General features: G+C 35.9%; 4 protein-coding genes and 2 pseudogenes across 9 annotated transcripts in view; 3 read left to right on the top strand and 3 right to left on the bottom strand.

Annotated features, from left to right (window-relative positions):
* Positions 1 to 3,792, bottom strand: part of LOC104754797 (probable alpha,alpha-trehalose-phosphate synthase [UDP-forming] 7) — a 7,420-nt gene extending 3,628 nt beyond the window's left edge. The window contains exons 1-3 of one of the 6 annotated variants that reach the window (XM_010477069.2): positions 3,647 to 3,792; positions 3,103 to 3,164; positions 416 to 1,722 (exon numbers count right to left, since the gene is read on the bottom strand). In XM_010477069.2, the coding sequence (XP_010475371.1) occupies positions 416 to 1,722; positions 3,103 to 3,113 (1,318 nt within the window). In that variant the 5' untranslated portion in view covers positions 3,114 to 3,164; positions 3,647 to 3,792. Of the gene's footprint in view, positions 1 to 415; positions 1,794 to 2,273; positions 2,356 to 2,376; positions 2,550 to 3,102; positions 3,165 to 3,495; positions 3,567 to 3,646 lie in introns of those variants that run through there. The other 5 variants (XM_010477070.2, XM_010477067.2, XM_010477066.2 and 2 more) reach the window with 5 other exon arrangements.
* LOC104754796 (ras-related protein RABA1a) lies at positions 7,346 to 9,292 on the top strand. Its single transcript, XM_010477065.1, has 2 exons — positions 7,346 to 7,733; positions 8,623 to 9,292. The coding sequence occupies exons 1-2, from the start codon at positions 7,513 to 7,515 to the stop codon at positions 9,062 to 9,064; spliced, it is 663 nt and encodes a 220-aa protein (XP_010475367.1). The 5' UTR covers positions 7,346 to 7,512; the 3' UTR covers positions 9,065 to 9,292.
* Positions 9,444 to 13,007, bottom strand: LOC104754795 (shaggy-related protein kinase iota). The gene is made up of 12 exons (XM_010477064.2): positions 12,824 to 13,007; positions 11,900 to 11,992; positions 11,740 to 11,799; positions 11,378 to 11,650; positions 11,219 to 11,293; positions 11,087 to 11,143; positions 10,675 to 10,815; positions 10,535 to 10,585; positions 10,333 to 10,428; positions 10,140 to 10,223; positions 9,910 to 10,011; positions 9,444 to 9,816 (listed from the first exon to the last, which is right to left on the bottom strand). The coding sequence occupies exons 1-12, from the start codon at positions 12,947 to 12,949 to the stop codon at positions 9,721 to 9,723; spliced, it is 1,254 nt and encodes a 417-aa protein (XP_010475366.1). The 5' UTR covers positions 12,950 to 13,007; the 3' UTR covers positions 9,444 to 9,720.
* On the bottom strand, positions 13,724 to 14,800 carry LOC104754794 (ribosomal L1 domain-containing protein 1-like). The gene has a single exon (XM_010477063.2). The coding sequence runs from the start codon at positions 14,704 to 14,706 to the stop codon at positions 13,915 to 13,917; it is 792 nt and encodes a 263-aa protein (XP_010475365.1). The 5' UTR covers positions 14,707 to 14,800; the 3' UTR covers positions 13,724 to 13,914.
* Positions 19,272 to 20,002, top strand: LOC104759093 (annotated as a pseudogene).
* Positions 20,012 to 21,471, top strand: LOC104754793 (annotated as a pseudogene).

Below are 22,796 nucleotides of genomic sequence, written 5' to 3'. Positions count from 1 at the left end.
GACACAATGCACGGTATTGAAAGCTTTCTAAAATTAGGATCGAGTGCCACAACTCTGAAACCAAAACTAATCCCCATCCCCCAACACCTTTTCTTGAAATGGTCCACACATATCCTCTCTAGGTCTTGCAAGAAACTTCTTGACCAATAAGCTACATCGTGAGTACTAACATACCGGAAATGTTTCTCATGTCGCAGCTGTTTCTCAGCATCACTCATTGAAAGGGCCTCATTTAAGGCTTCTCCAGTCGCTTCAACGTTCCATGGGTTTACGCGTATAGCCCCACTAAGCGAAGGAGAACATCCAATAAACTCTGATGCAACCAACATGCTCTTCTTTGGGCCACTAAAATCTGATTCAGATCCAAGTAAACCCTGTCTACAAACAATATATTCGTAGGGAGTAAGGTTCATACCATCTCTAACAGCTGTAACGACTACACACTCAGCAATATGGTAATAGGCATTTATTTCATTAATCGAAACCGGAGTATCAATATATATGATAGGCTGATATCCAGGTTTCCCAAACTCTCCATTGATCCTCCTGCAGCTTTCTTCGATCTCACCGCGTATTTCGTCTACATCAATACCTTTACCCCTAGCGGGATTTACAATTTGAACCAGAACGGCCCTTCCCCTCCAATTTGAGTGCTGCCTCAGCATTTGTTCCATTGCTAAAAGCTTCAGGTTTATACCCTTGAAAATATCCATGTCATCGATACCAAGCAACACAGTCTTACCTTCGAAACGATTTCTGAGCTCCGTCACCTTACCCTCCTCTTCTGAATATCTCATCACAGACTGAATCCGACCCATGTTGATCCCGACTGGCATGATCTTGATTCCCACAGTCCTCCCGTAATACTCAAGGCCAATGTAGCCTCTCTTAGACTGGTACTCAAGACCCAACATCCGACTGCAGCAAGTAAGGAAGTGACGAGCATAATCGAAAGTGTGAAAGCCAATAAGGTCACTGTTTAGTAACGCCTTAAGTATCTCCTCCCGAACAGGCAGAGACCGGTATATCTCAGAAGAGGGGAAGGGACTGTGAAGGAAAAATCCCATCCTTATCCTGTTAAACCGTCTTCTCAGAAACGTCGGCAAGACCATCAAATGGTAGTCATGAATCCAGACAAAATCATCATCCGGATTGATAACCTCGATAACTTTCTGGAAGAAGAGCTTATTAGTCGCCACATAAGCTTCCCAAAGAGACCTATCAAATCTTCCACCATGATCAGCTGAAAACGGAAGCATGTAATGAAAGAGTGGCCACAGCTGTCTCTTGCAGAAACCGTCGTAAAATTTAGATTGCAAATCAGGTGGGAAAAACGTCGGAACACATTTGAATTTGTCCAAGAGTATCTGCGCCACGTCGTCTTGTTCATGTGAATCAACATCAACGCTCAAAGATCCAACATACAATATCTCCATATCCTCAGGCAAACCGTCCTTAAGCTGCAGATACAAAGAATCTTGATCCCAACTAAAACTCCAGCTCCCATTCCGTTTCTCGGCCTTCAACGGGAGGCGGTTAGCAACAATGATCATTCGATCAGAGGAAACAGAGGAAGGGTTATCGGAAGAGACACTATATGCTTGATCTTCATCGAACTCAGACACATTACCAGGAACTGTCATTACTCTAGGAAGCCGCCTACGCTCCCTTCCCATGACAGGGAAATTCCCTGATGCCAAGTCTAATAAATTCGTGTACGACCTAGAAATCATCTTTGCTCGTCTCCAAATCCCCAAAAAGAATCCACAAACTAAAACACTAGTTCAACAAATCTGCATCAAGAGAAACACCAGAATGCACTAAGGTCAATCTCCACGAACAAGATCTACGCACAGAAGTACCCAAAAAAAAAAAATCAAATTTTTTGGTAATTTTAAATACTCAGCAAACCAAATCGAGAGCTTGAGCAATACCCAGATATCAAAATCAATCAAGAATAGTCACTAATCATCTTCTATCACTGAGTTAAGAACCAAACCAAAAAACAAAAAGTGAGCTTTACAGGGGGCAAAATAACAAAATCGAATGAATGACACATTCCTATCATCTAGAAAGCAAGATCCATGAAATTACAACCCAAAAGCTAAAACAAAAGATCCACCTTTCACGAATCGAAGCGACCCGATCCCTCAATTGAGCAATCAATCACAAAAAGAAGAACCCGAGAAAGAAGAAAAGAGACAAAAAAAAAAAAAAAATTGAAAACGGAGAAAAAAATTATCTCTTTGGATTAGTCAGGAATCGAGACTCACCTTTTTTTGTTCCTTTGGCAAAATGAAGAATCTGATCTTCTTCTATCTAACCCAAAAATGAAACGTGAAATTTAATCTAGGGTTTATATGGAAAACTCAAAANTGGCAAGACCATCAAATGGTAGTCATGAATCCAAACAAAATCATCATCTGGATTTATAACCTCGATTACTTTCTGGAAGAAGAGCTTATTAGTCGCAACATAAGCTTCCCAAAGAGACCTATCAAATCTCCCACCATGATCAGCTGAAAACGGAAGCATGTAATGAAAGAGTGGCCACANAAAGATTAATAAAAAAAAATATATAAACTCTGTTTCCAGCCTCATATGTGTATTTTGGAATAATATCATATATGCCCCCTCTATTCTATAGACCAAGCTACTATGACCACTATATNAAAACCGTCGTAAAACTTCGACTGCAAATCAGGTGGGAAAAACGTAGGAACACATTTGAATTTGTCCAAGAGTATCTGCGCCACATCGTCTTGTTCATGAGAATCAACATCAACGCTCAAAGATCCAACATATAATATCTCCATATCCTCAGGCAAACCATCCTTAAGCTGCAGATACAAAGAATCTTGATCCCAACTAAAACTCCAGCTCCCATTCCGTTTCTCAGCCTTCAAGGGAAGGCGGTTAGCAACAATGATCATTCGATCAGAGGAAACAGAGGAAGGGTTATCGGAAGAGACACTATATGCTTGATCTTCATCGAACTCAGACACATTACCAGGAACTGTCATTACTCTAGGAAGCCGCCTACGCTCCCTTCCCATGACAGGGAAATTCCCTGATGCCAAGTCTAATAAATTCGTGTACGACCTCGAAATCATCTTTGCTTGTCTCCAAATCCCTCCACAAATTAAAACACTCCTTCAACAAATCTGCATCAAGAGAAACACCAGAATGCACTAAGGTCAATCTCCACGAACAAGATCTACGCAGAGAAATACCAAAAAAAAAAAAAAATCAAATTTTTTTGGTAATTTAAAGACCCATGAAACCAAATCGAGAGCTTGAGCAATACCCAGATATCAAAATCAATCAACAATAGTCACTAATCATCTTCTATCACTGAGTTAAGAACCAAACAAAAAAACAAAAACTGAGCTTTACAGGGGGCAAAATAACAAAATCGAATGAATGACACATTCCTATCATCTAGAAAGCAAGATCCATGAAATTACAACCCAAAAGCTAAAACAAAAGATCCACCTTTCACGAATCGAAGCGACCCGATCCCTCAATTGAGCAATCAATCACAAAAAGAAGAACCCGAGAAAGAAGAAAAGAGACAAAAAAAAAAAAAAAATTGAAAACGGAGAAAAAAATTATCTCTTTGGATTAGTCAGGAATCGAGACTCACCTTTTTTTGTTCCTTTGGCAAAATGAAGAATCTGATCTTCTTCTATCTAACCCAAAAATGAAACGTGAAATTTAATCTAGGGTTTATATGGAAAACTCAAAAAGATTAATAAAAAAAAATATATAAACTCTGTTTCCAGCCTCATATGTGTATTTTGGAATAATATCATATATGCCCCCTCTATTCTATAGACCAAGCTACTATGACCACTATATATTATTATTACTCCAAAAGTCAAAAGTTTCTTACCATTCAAAAGATACCATTTCCTTTTTCATGAATAATAAAAACATGATCACACATCTTGTTGGCCTTTACATTTTTTCTTTTGACATTAATAGTATAATAAACATATTTAAGTTGAGTTGTTCCAAATAAAAACAAAGTTGGATAAAATTTTCATATATAGTATGTTATTTTTTTTCAACAAAAATAAAAATAACATACTATATATGAAATTTTTCATATATAGTATGTTAATAGGAAATTTTATATGCTTGAGTATAATTAATAGATTTATGTCCTTTTTTACATTATGATGATTTACAATAATTTATTAGAAATATTTTTAAAAATAAAATAAGATATTGATGAATTAAAAGTGTTAGTAAGAAAGATGAGAAAATATATATATACTGAACAACAAATTAAATATTTGGGTGTTCATGTTGAGATTAGTAAAACATAAGGGGCAAAAATAGAAGAAACAGAAGGAAATAAAAGGTGAGAATGTGAAATTAAGCATAAAGTCGTACGTATAACAGTCGTACATCGTGTGTGATATGGGAAGCTCTCTTGTCTTTGGATCTGAAATGAATCTCAAAAGGAATATTATTTTATTTTTTTAATTTTTTTTTATTTCTTTTTAGTTGGGGTCTAGTTATGATTTTACTGGTCAAATCCAAGGGGCTTAACTTAAAATTAATTTAATCTTAATTAAAAAAAATAAGAAACGACCGTCACGGTGTGTCACCGAGTCGTCTGCTTCGCTGTCTAACAAAGTACATGTCATTTAACAACGTACTTGAAGACCAATGGGATGCGACGGTGATGTAGAAAGAAGAGACAGCCAAGTGGGAATAGCGTAGTCTCCGTATATTAGAAAAATGTGGATAAGGCTAGTTTAAAAAGCCAGCCGGACTCGCACTATTGCCAGCTGGCGTATGTGCTGAGTATCNATTACTCCAAAAGTCAAAAGTTTCTTACCATTCAAAAGATACCATTTCCTTTTTCATGAATAATAAAAACATGATCACACATCTTGTTGGCCTTTACATTTTTTCTTTTGACATTAATAGTATAATAAACATATTTAAGTTGAGTTGTTCCAAATAAAAACAAAGTTGGATAAAATTTTCATATATAGTATGTTATTTTTTTTCAACAAAAATAAAAATAACATACTATATATGAAATTTTTCATATATAGTATGTTAATAGGAAATTTTATATGCTTGAGTATAATTAATAGATTTATGTCCTTTTTTACATTATGATGATTTACAATAATTTATTAGAAATATTTTTAAAAATAAAATAAGATATTGATGAATTAAAAGTGTTAGTAAGAAAGATGAGAAAATATATATATACTGAACAACAAATTAAATATTTGGGTGTTCATGTTGAGATTAGTAAAACATAAGGGGCAAAAATAGAAGAAACAGAAGGAAATAAAAGGTGAGAATGTGAAATTAAGCATAAAGTCGTACGTATAACAGTCGTACATCGTGTGTGATATGGGAAGCTCTCTTGTCTTTGGATCTGAAATGAATCTCAAAAGGAATATTATTTTATTTTTTTAATTTTTTTTTATTTCTTTTTAGTTGGGGTCTAGTTATGATTTTACTGGTCAAATCCAAGGGGCTTAACTTAAAATTAATTTAATCTTAATTAAAAAAAATAAGAAACGACCGTCACGGTGTGTCACCGAGTCGTCTGCTTCGCTGTCTAACAAAGTACATGTCATTTAACAACGTACTTGAAGACCAATGGGATGCGACGGTGATGTAGAAAGAAGAGACAGCCAAGTGGGAATAGCGTAGTCTCCGTATATTAGAAAAATGTGGATAAGGCTAGTTTAAAAAGCCAGCCGGACTCGCACTATTGCCAGCTGGCGTATGTGCTGAGTATCGTGACGCGCAAGTCGTAAGCGCGTGGAGAAGCAGACACGTGATATGGAGGGAAGAACGTGAGGACGCGTGATGCCGTGTTGCGATGTTTTTGTGAACACTGTGAATGAAATGAAATTGAAATTGAATTGAATGGGGTGGACGTGGACCACCTTTGGCTTTGCTTTGGGCTAGTAGTAGTAGTAGTACTGTTGTAGTAGTGCTCTCTTTCTATCTTCGCTTACCCCAAACGTGTCTAAGACCTTATTTTGGACCGTTTGACACGTGTCAAAACAGGGGACACTTTTGAGCGTGTGGTGAGCCGGGGTGATCATGTTTCTTACGTTCTTTCTTTTTTTTTTTTTCTTTTTTTTTTTGGATTATTCTGTATTATAGCTAGTGGAATAAAAATATGGAAGCATATGGGGAATAGATTTTATATGGGGGGTTGTATTTTTATAAAAATATGTATCAATTAATTGTTGGTCAATCATCTAGTTGGTCAATTAATTGTTGGTTGCACTTTTGTCTATAATTTTTGTCTTTAATGATTGATGATTAGTTGTAGGCTTGTAGTTACAACGTCGATAAGATTTTTTTTGTGTTGTCAGATTGTTGTTGTGATTTATAAAGTGGACACACATATTTGAATTTAATATATATTGAGAAGACAAAAAAAAACAAAATTATGTAAAGTAATATATATATATATATATATAAGAGAATGTTATTGGATTGTTGTATTTACAAGATTTGTCTTAGTGGATCGAGATGATTTTGATATATCAAAGTTAAAAGTTACTGCAAATCCACTACGTTACGTACCACTTGTTGAACGTTGAATGAGTGCAGTGCACATTTATGTGCCAATTTGAAGAAGCAACAACGTTCATGTGGTGGGCTAGTGGTTTTAGCATTGGTGGAAGAGTCGCCATATTGGTCTAGGCCAGATATCGATTCTTGCCAAGCGCAAGAATTGCTCAGCTTTATCCTTTGGCAACATGGGTATGGACTCTTCCATTTGTCAGAGGATTTATTCTCTGATTTATTCATGTCTTGAAACGTTGTCTATGAATAACAAAACAAGTATAATCTACAAAATTTGAAAGCATCATTTTGTTTACCATGTTCAAACTAGTTGTAAAGATCTAGAAAATCTGAAAGCCATGGAGTCGTTAGGATACTCTTAACACACGAAGTCAACGCGACGATGTACGCCACGAATTGAACACACACGAAGTCAATTTTTTTTTTAAAAAAAAACACCATATTATATAGTCTGTCGATCATGATAGGAGGATACAATACTCTATTGACTCGTGATGCTCTCTCGCTTGAGGCTTATGTTTGATTTATTTATGTATTATTGCAACTAAATGCAACATATTTTCCTAATTATTCCATAAATTTTGTTAAGTTAAAAGTAGTATTTAAATTAGAAAACTGAAATTTAAAATTGATAATTTGTGAGTGGAAGTTGTTAAAACACCTACATTACTGGATTTAGAAAATCTCCTTAATTATGCAACTAATCAAGCGGATTTTTTTTAAAAAAAAAATTAAACCTTTTTAATTTGATTTTATCGGTTTAAATCTCTTTCTAAAGAGAAGCAATAAACGCGATATTACGCCAACCCGACAAAAAGCTCTTTTCAATGTTTTCATCAACATCTGAATCATTATCATCAAAAATAACAAACACCTACGAGAGAGTAAACCCAATTCAGCTTTTCTCTAAATCCCAAATTTCGAATCATGTCAAGTTACAAAGCCGATGAAGAATACGATTACCTCTTCAAGCTCGTGTTGATCGGAGACTCAGGTGTCGGCAAATCAAATCTGCTCTCTAGGTTTACAAAGAACGAGTTCAATCTCGAATCCAAGTCTACTATCGGTGTCGAGTTCGCTACCAAGACACTCAAAGTCGAAGGCAAAGTCGTCAAAGCTCAGATTTGGGATACTGCTGGTCAAGAGAGGTCCGATTTCGTCTCCTCCCTTCTTCTTTCCTTCTTACTTGATTCATGAATCTGGACTTGTGTGTTTGGAGTGATTTGGTGTTGTAAAGATCAAGACTTGGTGTTTTTAATTATCTCAGAAGTTAAAAGTGTGGTTGTTCAATTTCTGATTCTTTGATCTCTCTACTACCTTAATTATATTATTTCTAAACAAAGCCTGATTGCCTAAACTTAGAACTTGATCATGTTTGGAGAACTGTCTCAGGCTATGCTGATCATGGCTCAAACTCTGCAAATTTACTTAGGAATTTTATCACTTTTAGGCTACTAATGGTTTTCTTATGTGCCGTAGGTTTTGTGCTTATATTAGATTCTTATGTAATAGATCTGTATCTCTCATATATAGGTCTGATTGATCAGGTCATGCAATCCTCTCCTCTCTAGGTCCATCCCCGTAGTAAAAGTGTTTGCTTTTTTTTAGATACTTGACTTGCTACATACTGTTTATATCTAAACATCTGTTACTGTATTTGTTTTGTGCTGTTCCGTCTGTTTCACACAATGATAGGTTTCCGAGCTTTTGTTTGATTAGCTTTTAAACCCCATAAACTTGGTGAAAACAACATTTTTAAAATCTCATCTGTCTTAGTTTGCACTAGACATAGATGGATTATGAATTTTGCAGTGGAGTTCTTTCCTTAACTCTGTGATTGTTACGTTACAAAAGTGTCCATTTGGTAGATACGTTGAATTGCCTCTAAAACGATTGTTCTGTGAGTAGTATGTTTATCGAAGATAGTCTTATCCCGTCTGGTTATATGTTACTTAACTTATTATTACTGTGGTTGTCTTCGTATTTCTTTTAATCATGTCTAAGATTATACATGGGTTTTCTTTATGCTTTTGATAGATACCGAGCAATCACAAGCGCTTACTATAGAGGAGCTGTAGGTGCCTTGCTTATTTATGATGTGACAAGGCACGCGACTTTTGAGAATGCAGCAAGATGGTTAAGGGAACTAAGAGGACACACAGACCCAAACATAGTGGTTATGCTCATTGGGAACAAGTGCGATTTGCGCCACTTAGTGGCAGTCAAAACTGAAGAGGCTAAAGCCTTTGCTGAGAGAGAATCTCTGTATTTCATGGAGACATCAGCTCTAGACGCAACCAATGTTCAAAACGCATTCACTGAAGTGCTCACTCAGATCCACAAGATAGTGAGCAAAAGAAGCGTGGATGGATCGAACAGAGGAGAAGGATCGTCGGCTGATTTACCAGGCAAAGGAGAGACGATAAACGTTAAAGAAGACGGATCGGTTCTTAAGAGAATGGGTTGTTGCTCTAACTAGAGTGGAGGATTGTAGATTTGGTTAGGGTGAGACATCATATGATTATCTCTGGCTATGGCAATCAAAAAGTGAAATAAGAATCCATTACTTTACGATCATGTTTTATGCTATGGTAAATTTAGCCTGTAAGGGATTTTTAATTTTAAGGTACATGATTGGTATTTGTCTTTGACACTCCTACCACTTGTAAAATTGTAATAAACTAAACAGATGCAGATCTTCCCCTAAGTAACATTTCAGAGACAAATGTCACAAATCATCAGGCCATATTGTTAGTTATTGTGTCAAGGCAAATAAATAGAAAAGGCGTTCTTGTAGCTTAACTTTTGAACATGACATTTGTTCAATATTTTCACCTCGTTTTTTTTTTCTCCACGAATCTGTCAGAATTGTTTTACGGACAAAAACATATACAAAAATACAACGAGGAACAGTGTCTCTCTCAACTCTATAGGCTAAGGAATAAAAGAAATAGACGCAATTATCAGCTTCTGATTTTTCAAAAAAGCTGAATCTGACTTAACTAAAGAGGGTATAGAAGCTGATAATAGTCGTGGTTAAAATATTGTTGAACCTGTCAACTATCAAATAGAAGTAGTAAATCTGATTTCTTCTCTTTTTCTTCAGACATGCAATCTGATTTCTTCTCTTTTTCTTCAGACATGCACAGTGCTTTGTAATCCTGTGCTCATCTGTCGTCTCACATGCTCAGGTATTAGCCTGTTGATCAGCTCCACTGAAGCTCCACCTAACTGTGTTTCCACATACAAAGAACCAATTGGGTTATGGTGAAGTTCCAGGACAAAAAAAGCAGCATTTTTTTGGAGCTTAGATTGACTTTTTACCTCTTGTTTAAAATTGAACAATGGAGGTAATGGACGGCCATTTGGAAGACGGGCGTTTGGCTCTCGAAGTTCATTGAAAAACGGATGAGCACATGCTTCAAGCTAAAGAGACAAAGAAAAACAAATGTCAGAATAAGTCTCAGCTCCATCCTAACACTTTAAACGAGCTTCTATATTTCCACTCCATCTCACTCAAAGTCAAAAACAAGTTATCACAAGAGACTACTTACCGCAGTGCAGCGTAGACTTGGTGAATATTGAAGAAGCCGAGATGCAAGGTCAATGGCTTCTGGAGGCATCCGCTTATGAAACACCTGGAGGTCAAGGGTACAATATACGGTTGATGTTATAAATGACATGCTTTTATGACTACTGTGTACGTTAAGTAATTGTTGGACCAGAAAAAAAGGTGAGATGACTTACCTTGTGCCAAGGGTGAGCTTTGATTTGTGGGAATCTAAAGTCTGTGTAGTTTGGGTTCATGCATCGAATTTCTTCACGAGTTGGAGTACCAAGAACCTAAACCAAGGCAGCAAGAACTTATGGTAACAAATATACTAGATTCTAGGTATCTTATAAACCTAGAAGAGAAAAACTAGCCAGGTATAAGTAAAGGAGACTTCACCTTTATGATCTCCACAAGCTGATCAACTGAATTTTCTCCAGGAAATAATGGCTGTAGAGAGAAAGAGAGAGAGTTTGAGATAGTAAAACATCAGGCAGGCACTTTTGCAGAGATTAACGCATAGAGAAATCCACACTAACCTGGCCAAGAAGAAGCTCTGCCAGAACACAACCAGCAGACCATATATCTATGGATGCTGTATACTCTGTGGCTCCAAAGATGAGTTCCGGAGCTCGATAATAACGGGAGCATATATATGATATGTTTGCTTCACCTTTGACCTAAAATGTATTGCCAAAATATTTTAAAGGGTTACCAAAACAGAAATGCATGAAATGAATGCTTTCACGAGGCTGAGAATTTTTCTGCTACCGCCTATACTTAGCCATATAACTTCTGAGTATTGGAGAAAGCAATATAAGTGGTACAGTTCACACTCAATGGTAACTCATGGACTGCATGTGTAGATACTAACTCATGAAAAACATGTGTAGATACATAAGCAAGTAGACAACACAAGAAACTCAATTAATGAAAGGATAACAGCCTTACCAATACTTTTGCACTTCCAAAGTCACACAGCTTAACCTGGTGGGTTAAGGGATCAACCTACAGTATGCACCAGAAAGTTAGATCCAAAAACTAGTCAAGGTTACAAAACACAAGCCATGCTATTTGACGTACCAAAAGATTTTGTGGTTTCACATCTCTGTGGCAAACACCAGGAACAGTATGGATGTAAGCCAAACCTCTGAAGATCTGCATTCGATATTTTTAATCAGTTTCAAAGTCCAATATATTTGAGGTTATTTGTGAGACAAACTGTAAAATAACAGTGCATACTTGATATGTGTAAAGTTTGACATAGAAAATTGGCATCCTCTGATTTGAACTAGTATAGTGCCTCAAAACCCGGTACAAAGTCTCAGGTACATACTCCATAACGAGGTTGAGGAAGAGCTCATCTCTACTGGTTGTGGAGAAGAAACAGTGCTTCAAGGAAATGACATTTGGGTGATCCATTAATCGCATTAATTGCAACTCACGGTTTTTGTATCGTCGATCTTGCAAGACCTTTTTAATGGCTACAGATTCTCCAGTTTCCAAGCATTTCGCCTACCATAGTAAATTTTTGGGTTAGTCAGAGAGTAAAAATAAGATTTATGACGTGTAAATGCTAGCAAGCACAGAGGAGCACAATATACCTGGAAAACAATTCCGAATGAACCTGTTCCAACAACCCGCTCAGCCATGTAACTAATGGTCTGTAGGGGACAAAAAGAAGTTTGAGATAAGAGATCATAATTACTTCAACTAGGCAAAAAGTAGTAAGAGGGAGATCATAAGCAAAAATTAGAAGCGAACCTGCTTAGGTTCACCGTTTTTGCCGCCAATGGTAGTGGAAATGATATGACCGGTAACAGCATCATTTCCTTCAATAACAGCAGCAGTCATTTCCTGCAATCCACCTCACATATAATCAGTAATAGGCATTTACTGCTTCTAACAAGCGTCGGGGTAAATATGACAGTATAAGAATGCTATTATTACATAAATAATCAAACCAACTTCAAATTTTATCATTTACACCGAGGTAAGTTCTGCCAGAGAAAAAGCATACAAGTAAAATAGAATAAGTTATATGCCAGAGTGAAGGACAAGCCAAAGTAAAAAAAAATGGAGAATAAATGTCGGGAGGGAGAGAGAGAGAGATAGAGAAGCAAATGGGCCAAGAGAAAACATAACTATAGAAATACTCTAAAACCTGCCATGAGTGAATTCAGAGATGTACAAGTAAATTGTACTTTGAAGAATGAACATTGTAGGTTAGCCAATCGCAACCAAATATTTCAGCTCTAAAATTTGCACAAGATTAGTAAAAGATTACTGTTGCTTAGATCTCCCGGTAGAGAGAAAGTTTGAAGTTGTAGCTGGGAAAAATCATAGAGTAATTCAATCTATAGCTGTAGTGCATGCAAACATATAAAGTAAAAAAAAAAACGCAGTCTCCTATATCAAAAAAAGCTCCTGTCGGAGTAAAAAAAAAACCTCTCCGGTGAAGAGCTCAGATCAGAAACGAGGAACGAACAATAACATGAGCACGAGAATACAAATCGATTCTACTCTACCGAGACATGGAACAAAGAATAATAAAAGATAAAAGGAGCTAGATCGGAGTAGATCTAGAACAGCCACCAAACTCTAATTCAAATGTGTACTGTTTACCAAACACAAACGTCAAAACAGAGAGAGAGAGAGAGTGACGAGGGGGGGAGAGAGGGAATAAACCTTATCTGAATCCGTTTCAGAACGGCGTTTGGAAGCGTCACCGTCGTGAAGAAGCTGCGGCTGCTGCTGCGGCGGAGGAGGAGCAAGAAGAGCATGAGGCTGAGGCCCCAATGGTACTGAAGCCATGTGCTTCCTTTTTTTTTTCTCAATACTTTCTCTCTCAACCACTGCTGAACTAATTTGAGTAAAGTCTATTTTTCCCCTCTCTCTCAAAAAGAGTTCAAAGACAAAGGTGGACCCACGGAAGACTAGTAGTGTGCGCGTGAATGTTACGCTCCAATCATAAATCTACTTTCTTATTTAATAATGATAACTAAATTTATACTTAAGTTAATAGAACTCCATTAGATTATTCTAATGACTCCATTATGGGTATCAAAATTTATGACTCCAATCATATTTCCCATTTTTAGATATAAAGCTTAACTTTAAAGACATTTGCAAACCATTTAATTTTTAGTTTTTTTTGGTTCCTTTTGCTTTCATCATTGATCACAAGTGTTTTCTTGTATACTGTCTACCAAAACAATTCACTGATACCGAAACTAGTATTCATCCCATCATGAGCTTCAATCCACACATCAAAGTTCATCAAATCATATTTGCCGTTTGGACAAGATATCGACCAAACATTCAACTCACATATATCCATAGATTGGGAAAAACACCAAGAATTGAAACTTGAAGATGAAACCAAATCTTGCGAATCGTGAAACGAAGAAAGTTCAATGGAATATACCTTTGCCAAGATAAAGTAATTTCATAAACTAGGAAAACTAGATTCTTTCAAATACATAACAAAAACCATCCTGTCCCGTCATGACAAAGGTGCTTTCATATAAGATTCATGTGATTCCTTCTGCATATCTCAAGTATACCAAAAGACCCACTCACTCATCATGGAAAATCAAAATTTTTGCATTCAAAAACACTATAATCATTCTAGACAGTTTTCTCTAGTCTAGTAGGCATAATCATCATCTGATCACATTACAGCATATCACCATAAGAGAAAAAGTTCCACAGAAGAACAAATCCAAAACCTGTGACTAAATTGTATAACCAGATCGAATCATCATCAGTGTTTAAAGCTAAGGATGTCCAACTTGTTCATAAACAGGCAATGCCATGCTCTCAAGCAACTTGATATGAAAAAACCTAACATTCTTCCATTTACCAGGAACTGAATCACCAATCCCATTTACACTCTCCATCACATTCTCCACAATCTCCTTCCTTCCCATTGACAATTTCGCCACCTTAACAACGCTACACGTACCTGTACCAACGAAGAACAGAGCCGATTCACAAGCTTTCTCAATCTGCTCTTTCCAGTTCCCATGCCTCAAGTTAACCGCGATAGGGTTCTTCTTCTTCTTAGCAAACTCTTTCCCAAGCAGCTTCGGCAAAACAGGCATCAGCCTCCTCTCCGCGAAGTACAGCTCGCAGCAACGCTTCTCCTTCTCTAATTTAACTAAATCAGACTTCAATTTCGAGACTTTGATCACGGTAGTGATCGGGATCTTCTCAGCTTCGATCTTCTTTAAAGCCGCTTCCTTTGTGATTTTGTTCTTGTGTTTGTCGTCGATGATTAAACAGAGCTCCGGCGAATCTTCGGCGGATAGATCGATGAGAGGATGTGGGAGAGGGATCATGATTGGGTTAGTCCGATCTAACTGGGGGATTCTCTTCACTGTCACGATTAGGTAGACGAAACCGTCGTTCTCGTTCTCGTTCTCGTTCAGTTCTGAGTTCTTCTGGGACTTGTTGGATTTGGAGTCCCACCATTTTAACAGAGATTTCACGGCTCTGTTCACGTTATTCGGGTCAACCTTCGATTGGTTACGCGGCGGAAGAGCAGCCATCGTAGAAGTAGTACTCATTATTCTCCGGTGCGAGAGAGAGACGGCGCAATTGCGAAATTAGGGTTTCGAGTCCCAAAATAAAAGGGTTTAACGAATTAAGTTTATTATTAGAATTCTGGAAATTCGTTTATATTTTTTTGGGAGAAAATAAAACGTTGTTGGGAAAAGGAGACGGGGGGAATCGAACCCTCGAACTCAGGACAAAGAACAAATTACCTAACCACCACACTACACGCTATGATCCCTAAAGCACTTGCTTGGTGGGCTTCTGCCACGGGCCGGGCCTGGTTATTACTACTCAATGATATATACTACTGGGCTAGTGAAACTGACCTTGTATTAAAAGATCTTACAAAAAGTTATCCTGTGATTCGGGAGTGGAGTTTGGGCATGTATAGTAGCTAACATGTGATATAAGAACCACAATAGCAGCCAGCCATATGATTGTACGTTAAGATGCTCGAGCTATTTTTGACACCTAATAAGGTCGAAAATCATCATGGCGGAAGTGATCCAATTGGGTGATTTTAACTCTGCAGCTGTACTCTTGAAAGTTAATTTGAATGTTTAATATTTTCAAAATTTCATTGTGGTTACTTCACTCGGACGTACAGCTTATGGGTCTTAAGGATTGCAGGTATATATTATCGATGTACTTCCGTTATTGAAAACTTGACAAAGGAACATGAACATCTTTTTATCAAGAATAAAGTTGTCCATGTGACATGTCGTATACTTGATGAAGAATGAATGTGCTACACGTCGTACGTAACTTTTGATATTATGTGGGTAGCTCAAATGGAAGCATCTGGTTCATCTTTTCATCATGAAGAATGTTCCTCGAAAGAACCATTTCCATCAAGTGGACCCTAAAGTCTAAAACTAAAGACTTCCACACTTCTTTTCTACTTGCTATACCAATATTCCGATGACACTATATACTACATGAGTTTATTCCATCAGGTAAAGAATCAATCACTCTAGTGTATGTGTTTAGTATTTACTCTGCCAACAAAAAAAAAAAAAACAGAGAAGACGTATTAAAGAAGAAGTTGTCTCTCACAGTCACATTTAATTCCCCTGGTTACACATTGGAATCTCTGTAAAAATGATTTGTTGTATGATACAACTTGTATCAATGTAGGTCTCATCACTTGTATATGGATTCTTATACGGTTTATTAATTGAGAATATTTAAATGGCGAGTTTGAAATTTTAAATAATTGACAATATATTATATGTATATTAATTAACCCCATGTTTTATATTTGCATGCTAAATCAAATTAGCAGTATAAGGTACTATTCTTCTATGCATGATTATATATGGTCTATTAAATGTGTTCAGACTTGTGAGTTTATAAACTTGCAACGATTTAACAATGCTAAGTGATGTGATATAACTTGGAATCATCAGACTGAAAAAACTAGGTTCTAAAATACATATTGAAAAACTAAGTCCGAGCGCAAGACCATGTGTAGTTTCTTTTATTCATAGAAATGTGAACCATGGGCGCATTCAATTCTTTCTTTCTTTTTCAACTAGAGTTTTATTGTCTCATTTTCGGGTGGAACAGTTGGGAGACCACAGTTCACATAACCTGAGCTCACAATTCAAATCACAACATTTTTTTTCTTTTAATAAAACAAACGTATATAAATTTGATTCTATTAAAACTAGTTTTTTCCTTTGGAATGCCAAGAAAAAAAACTACCGACTGCTTCTTCTTTTTTTTTTTCTTGAATGGAACTCGATATTTTTTATTTAACCAGCTAATAAAACGAGTGATGAGAACTCTAATATTGTATTTGATTATTTGAAACTTCTATTGTCACTTATAAAAAAATCTTATAATATTATCATAATTAGATGTAATTTATCGATTTGTTTACTTAACACATAATTTCTTGTATCTGTTATATATATTTGCTTAAAAGCACTGCATATAGCTCATGTGTATCCTTGGATGATAGAGTAGAGAAGGTCACGAATCTATATAAAGATAACGCGCTTAAAAGCACTGCATGAAACGGATAACATAGCTAGCCTGCCTTCATCTGTGACTCTGTACATGTAAATATTAATTTCTTGAACTAGCAACGCAATTCGTAATAAATATCTGTAAGAAACGTCGGCCGAAGATATGTCTTGGTTAGCGTGGAGTAAAGTTTTATATTTGGCCAATGGAGACATGCCCATAAGTAGAGATTATAGTATAATTACTTCTTTTTTTGGGTATCAGACGTAGTATTACTTTGTTTTTTTTTTTTGGATATAATGCTATATATATACATTAGAATGGCTGTAAACAAAACTAAGTTGAACGTTGGGGAGTGAAAACATGTGCTGGTGCCAGAGTATTAAAGATGGAAATGGGAGAAGTAGATAGAGCATTAAAGAAGAGTGGTTAATCGCATTTAACTAGGACGTGTGGACCTTTACGTAAGCTTACAATAGCCCATATATACTCCTACGTTGTTCAATATTAAAATGCTCATAATTCAAACTCGAACAAAATAAACCTCCTCTCTCGACGGTGTAATGTGTGATCCCGTTAGAGGTAATGGCTCTAGCCAAAGAGGCACAGTGAGTAAGGAAAGAAGGCCTTATATTCATAGATATTGGTCGTGGGCCGATATAATAAGAGCGTCAACCGTTATGATTGTGCACTTTTTCTGTCTCTTGGCACCGTTCAACTACAAATGGGAAGCTTTACGGTTCGGTTTGGTGCTCTACGCCTTGAATGCACTCAGCATCACATTCTCATACCATAGGAACTTGGCTCATCGGAGCTTTAAGCTCCCAAAATGGCTTGAGTATCCTTCAGCTTATTTTGCTGTTTTTGCCCTTCAGGTTATTTAATTATTAACTAAGTATTACATATTTTTCAAACGTTTTTCCTTTTAGTTTTGGAGTATGAACAGAAAATATAATATTTAATTATTATTCTCAGGGAGATCCATTGGATTGGGTGAGCATANACTAAAGACTTCCACACTTCTTTTCTACTTGCTATACCAATATTCCGATGACACTATATACTACATGAGTTTATTCCATCAGGTAAAGAATCAATCACTCTAGTGTATGTGTTTAGTATTTACTCTGCCAACAAAAAAAAAAAAAACAGAGAAGACGTATTAAAGAAGAAGTTGTCTCTCACAGTCACATTTAATTCCCCTGGTTACACATTGGAATCTCTGTAAAAATGATTTGTTGTATGATACAACTTGTATCAATGTAGGTCTCATCACTTGTATATGGATTCTTATACGGTTTATTAATTGAGAATATTTAAATGGCGAGTTTGAAATTTTAAATAATTGACAATATATTATATGTATATTAATTAACCCCATGTTTTATATTTGCATGCTAAATCAAATTAGCAGTATAAGGTACTATTCTTCTATGCATGATTATATATGGTCTATTAAATGTGTTCAGACTTGTGAGTTTATAAACTTGCAACGATTTAACAATGCTAAGTGATGTGATATAACTTGGAATCATCAGACTGAAAAAACTAGGTTCTAAAATACATATTGAAAAACTAAGTCCGAGCGCAAGACCATGTGTAGTTTCTTTTATTCATAGAAATGTGAACCATGGGCGCATTCAATTCTTTCTTTCTTTTTCAACTAGAGTTTTATTGTCTCATTTTCGGGTGGAACAGTTGGGAGACCACAGTTCACATAACCTGAGCTCACAATTCAAATCACAACATTTTTTTTCTTTTAATAAAACAAACGTATATAAATTTGATTCTATTAAAACTAGTTTTTTCCTTTGGAATGCCAAGAAAAAAAACTACCGACTGCTTCTTCTTTTTTTTTTTCTTGAATGGAACTCGATATTTTTTATTTAACCAGCTAATAAAACGAGTGATGAGAACTCTAATATTGTATTTGATTATTTGAAACTTCTATTGTCACTTATAAAAAAATCTTATAATATTATCATAATTAGATGTAATTTATCGATTTGTTTACTTAACACATAATTTCTTGTATCTGTTATATATATTTGCTTAAAAGCACTGCATATAGCTCATGTGTATCCTTGGATGATAGAGTAGAGAAGGTCACGAATCTATATAAAGATAACGCGCTTAAAAGCACTGCATGAAACGGATAACATAGCTAGCCTGCCTTCATCTGTGACTCTGTACATGTAAATATTAATTTCTTGAACTAGCAACGCAATTCGTAATAAATATCTGTAAGAAACGTCGGCCGAAGATATGTCTTGGTTAGCGTGGAGTAAAGTTTTATATTTGGCCAATGGAGACATGCCCATAAGTAGAGATTATAGTATAATTACTTCTTTTTTTGGGTATCAGACGTAGTATTACTTTGTTTTTTTTTTTTGGATATAATGCTATATATATACATTAGAATGGCTGTAAACAAAACTAAGTTGAACGTTGGGGAGTGAAAACATGTGCTGGTGCCAGAGTATTAAAGATGGAAATGGGAGAAGTAGATAGAGCATTAAAGAAGAGTGGTTAATCGCATTTAACTAGGACGTGTGGACCTTTACGTAAGCTTACAATAGCCCATATATACTCCTACGTTGTTCAATATTAAAATGCTCATAATTCAAACTCGAACAAAATAAACCTCCTCTCTCGACGGTGTAATGTGTGATCCCGTTAGAGGTAATGGCTCTAGCCAAAGAGGCACAGTGAGTAAGGAAAGAAGGCCTTATATTCATAGATATTGGTCGTGGGCCGATATAATAAGAGCGTCAACCGTTATGATTGTGCACTTTTTGTGTCTCTTGGCACCGTTCAACTACAAATGGGAAGCTTTACGTTTCGGTTTGGTGCTCTACGCCTTGAATGCACTCAGCATCACATTCTCATACCATAGGAACTTGGCTCATCGGAGCTTTAAGCTCCCGAAATGGCTTGAGTATCCTTCAGCTTATTTTGCTGTTTTTGCCCTTCAGGTTATTTAATTATTAACTAAGTATTACATATTTTTCAAACGTTTTTCCTTTTAGTTTTGGAGTATGAACAGAAAATATAATATTTAATTATTATTCTCAGGGAGATCCATTGGATTGGGTGAGCATACATAGGTTCCATCACCAGTTTACAGATTCAGATCGCGACCCACATAGCCCAATCGAAGGATTTTGGTTCAGTCATGTGTGGTGGATATGTGACACTCATTATATCAAATAGAAGGTATAAACATAACGTGTATAATTATTCTTTTATGATTTTATGATGTTATTGTAACATTAATGCAAAATAATATTGTAACAGTGTGGAGGACGTAACAACGTGANATTAAAATGCTCATAATTCAAACTCGAACAAAATAAACCTCCTCTCTCGACGGTGTAATGTGTGATCCCGTTAGAGGTAATGGCTCTAGCCAAAGAGGCACAGTGAGTAAGGAAAGAAGGCCTTATATTCATAGATATTGGTCGTGGGCCGATATAATAAGAGCGTCAACCGTTATGATTGTGCACTTTTTCTGTCTCTTGGCACCGTTCAACTACAAATGGGAAGCTTTACGTTTCGGTTTGGTGCTCTACGCCTTGAATGCACTCAGCATCACATTCTCATACCATAGGAACTTGGCTCATCGGAGCTTTAAGCTCCCGAAATGGCTTGAGTATCCTTCAGCTTATTTTGCTGTTTTTGCCCTTCAGGTTATTTAATTATTAACTAAGTATTACATATTTTTCAAACGTTTTTCCTTTTAGTTTTGGAGTATGAACAGAAAATATAATATTTAATTATTATTCTCAGGGAGATCCATTGGATTGGGTGAGCATACATAGGTTCCATCACCAGTTTACAGATTCAGATCGCGACCCACATAGCCCAATCGAAGGATTTTGGTTCAGTCATGTGTGGTGGATATGTGACACTCATTATATCAAATAGAAGGTATAAACATAACGTGTATAATTATTCTTTTATGATTTTATGATGTTATTGTAACATTAATGCAAAATAATATTGTAACAGTGTGGAGGACGTAACAACGTGAATGACTTGAAGCAGCAATGGTTCTATTGGTTTTTACGAATGACAATTGGTTTCCACGTCTTAATGTTTTGGACCGTCCTCTATCTCTATGGTGGTCTACCTTACCTTACATGCGGCGGGGTATGTATATTTCTTTCTATGACACAAAATTATTTGTAAGGTATCCAAATAAAAACCGCTGATATATGTATTTCTACAGGGCGTTGGAGGTGTGATTGGGTACCACGTGACATGGCTCGTAAACTCGGCATGCCATATTGTGGGTTCGAGGTCGTGGAAGACTAAAGATACATCTCGTAACGTTTGGTAATATAATATATATATTATGGCCCCAGACTTTCTATATATATATAAAAAAACATAGATTTAACGATCGGTCTTGTGAATGGATTGAAGGTGGCTTAGCATATTTACAATGGGAGAGAGTTGGCACAACAATCACCACGCGTTTGAGTCATCGGCGAGACAAGGATTAGAGTGGTGGCAAATAGATATCACTTGGTATCTCATTAGACTACTTGAGGTTCTCGGATTAGCCACTGATGTCAAATTGCCCTCGGAATTCCAGAAACAGAAATTGGCTCTGATTCGTTGATATCTGAAAATATCATCTAAAATATAATTATGTACTTGTTATATAAACAAAATAACCTAAGTTCAACTATAAGAGAGTATAATTAATATTAAAGAGATTTATATCTATATACAGTATGTATAAATATAAATATGGTTGTAATTAGCCTTGTATTGTGTGATCATTATTATATATTTATATGGAAGCAAAAGAGTTTAATATTTTGTCTCTCTTTGAATGAATAGTCGAATCTTATCAATTAGTCTCAAGATATATAGTCACATCTTGTTAATGTACTCAATCTAAAGAACAAGAATTTTGAAGAAAATCAATCGAAATAAATATAAAAATGTTCGGTGCAAGGAGATATTGATTATTCATTTATTCATTGATCATAAGATAAATCTTTTATAAGATGCGCATGATGATGTTGTCTCGCCTGTGGTCACCTGAGTACTGTGTGTGTGTCCCAATCGTCTTAATTCGTGGCCCATGCTAAAGTCGTACGTTGTTATTTTGTTTTAAATTTGATCAAACAACCCCCAGTACTCTCTATTATCTATATATCTCCCACATTCAATAGGGTTCTCAGAGATTGTCAGTGACATTTATCACCTGTCATTGTTCTCTTTTGGTAAATATCTCTTAATCTCAAGATTCTTAATATTTGACATAAAAAGCAGAGAGACTCGTCATTTATTTTATTTACGTCAACTCGATCGTAATTTTTACTTTTGCATATCTTACCAAAATTAGCTCTTTAAGATTAATAATTATTGAGTATTTAATATCTCACATTGGTATAACTGACTAACGCATTAATTACAGACAGTAATACTCTATAATCTTTAATTGACCTAGTTAGCTAGGTCGGCGGTTCTCTTATTTTTACATTGGGATGATGTGGAAGGCTTCGAATACTAAAGTCATTTCTAGAAATTCTAGCTTATACCAATGTGAGATATTATCTTCTTCTTTTTTTTTTTTTTGTGTCAAACTGTGAGATATTATCTATTTATAAATATTTCTAACGAAACTTGGCAAAATCGAAATGGCACCGCATTGGCCGTTGGGGCTTTCGTAGTTAAATTTTGATCTTGAGACATACCAGTTATGGATATACATAATATATATAATTATATATATATGTATCTCCCTTTTGTTAATGGTAAGAAATCACAAGAGGTTTGGCTGTAAGGAAAACTTGTTTTAAGTTATGGGAAAACATGTGCTGCTGCCGGTTTACAGAAGATAGAAATGGAAGAGGCAGATAGAGCATTCAAGGAGAGTGGTCACTCATATGCATTTAACAATGTTGACCTTAGCTAATAGTATATATCTACCCAAAACTTATGTTGTTCATACTACAATTTCTAACTCAAACCAATATAATTCATCAACGGTCCGATATGTGTGACCCCACTAGAGACAATAATCAGGGTGGTGAGTAAAGCATAATAGGGCGTTTTTATATTTTCCAGAAAAATAGCCGTTGGTGGATGTAATATTAAGAGAGTTAACCCT

Source organism: Camelina sativa, chromosome 17 (assembly GCF_000633955.1).
Source record: "Camelina sativa cultivar DH55 chromosome 17, Cs, whole genome shotgun sequence".
NCBI classification, from domain to species: Eukaryota; Viridiplantae; Streptophyta; class Magnoliopsida; order Brassicales; family Brassicaceae; genus Camelina; species Camelina sativa.
The sequence above is the reverse complement of the archived record's forward strand: the minus strand, read 5'-3'. Positions and strand labels throughout refer to the sequence as shown.

Excerpts from the sequence above, each read along its gene's own strand:
- LOC104754796 (XM_010477065.1), top strand. The coding sequence starts at position 7,513 with ATGTCAAGTTACAAAGCCGATGAAGAATACGATTACCTCTTCAAGCTC. Across the intron at positions 7,734-8,622 it reads GATACTGCTGGTCAAGAGAG|ATACCGAGCAATCACAAGCG; the intron begins GTCCGATTTCGT and ends TGCTTTTGATAG.
- LOC104754795 (XM_010477064.2), bottom strand. The coding sequence starts at position 12,949 with ATGGCTTCAGTACCATTGGGGCCTCAGCCTCATGCTCTTCTTGCTCCT. Across the intron at positions 11,800-11,899 it reads AAAACGGTGAACCTAAGCAG|ACCATTAGTTACATGGCTGA; the intron begins GTTCGCTTCTAA and ends TGTCCCCTACAG. Across the intron at positions 10,224-10,332 it reads AAGCTCACCCTTGGCACAAG|GTGTTTCATAAGCGGATGCC; the intron begins GTAAGTCATCTC and ends CTTGACCTCCAG.
- LOC104754794 (XM_010477063.2), bottom strand. The coding sequence starts at position 14,706 with ATGAGTACTACTTCTACGATGGCTGCTCTTCCGCCGCGTAACCAATCG.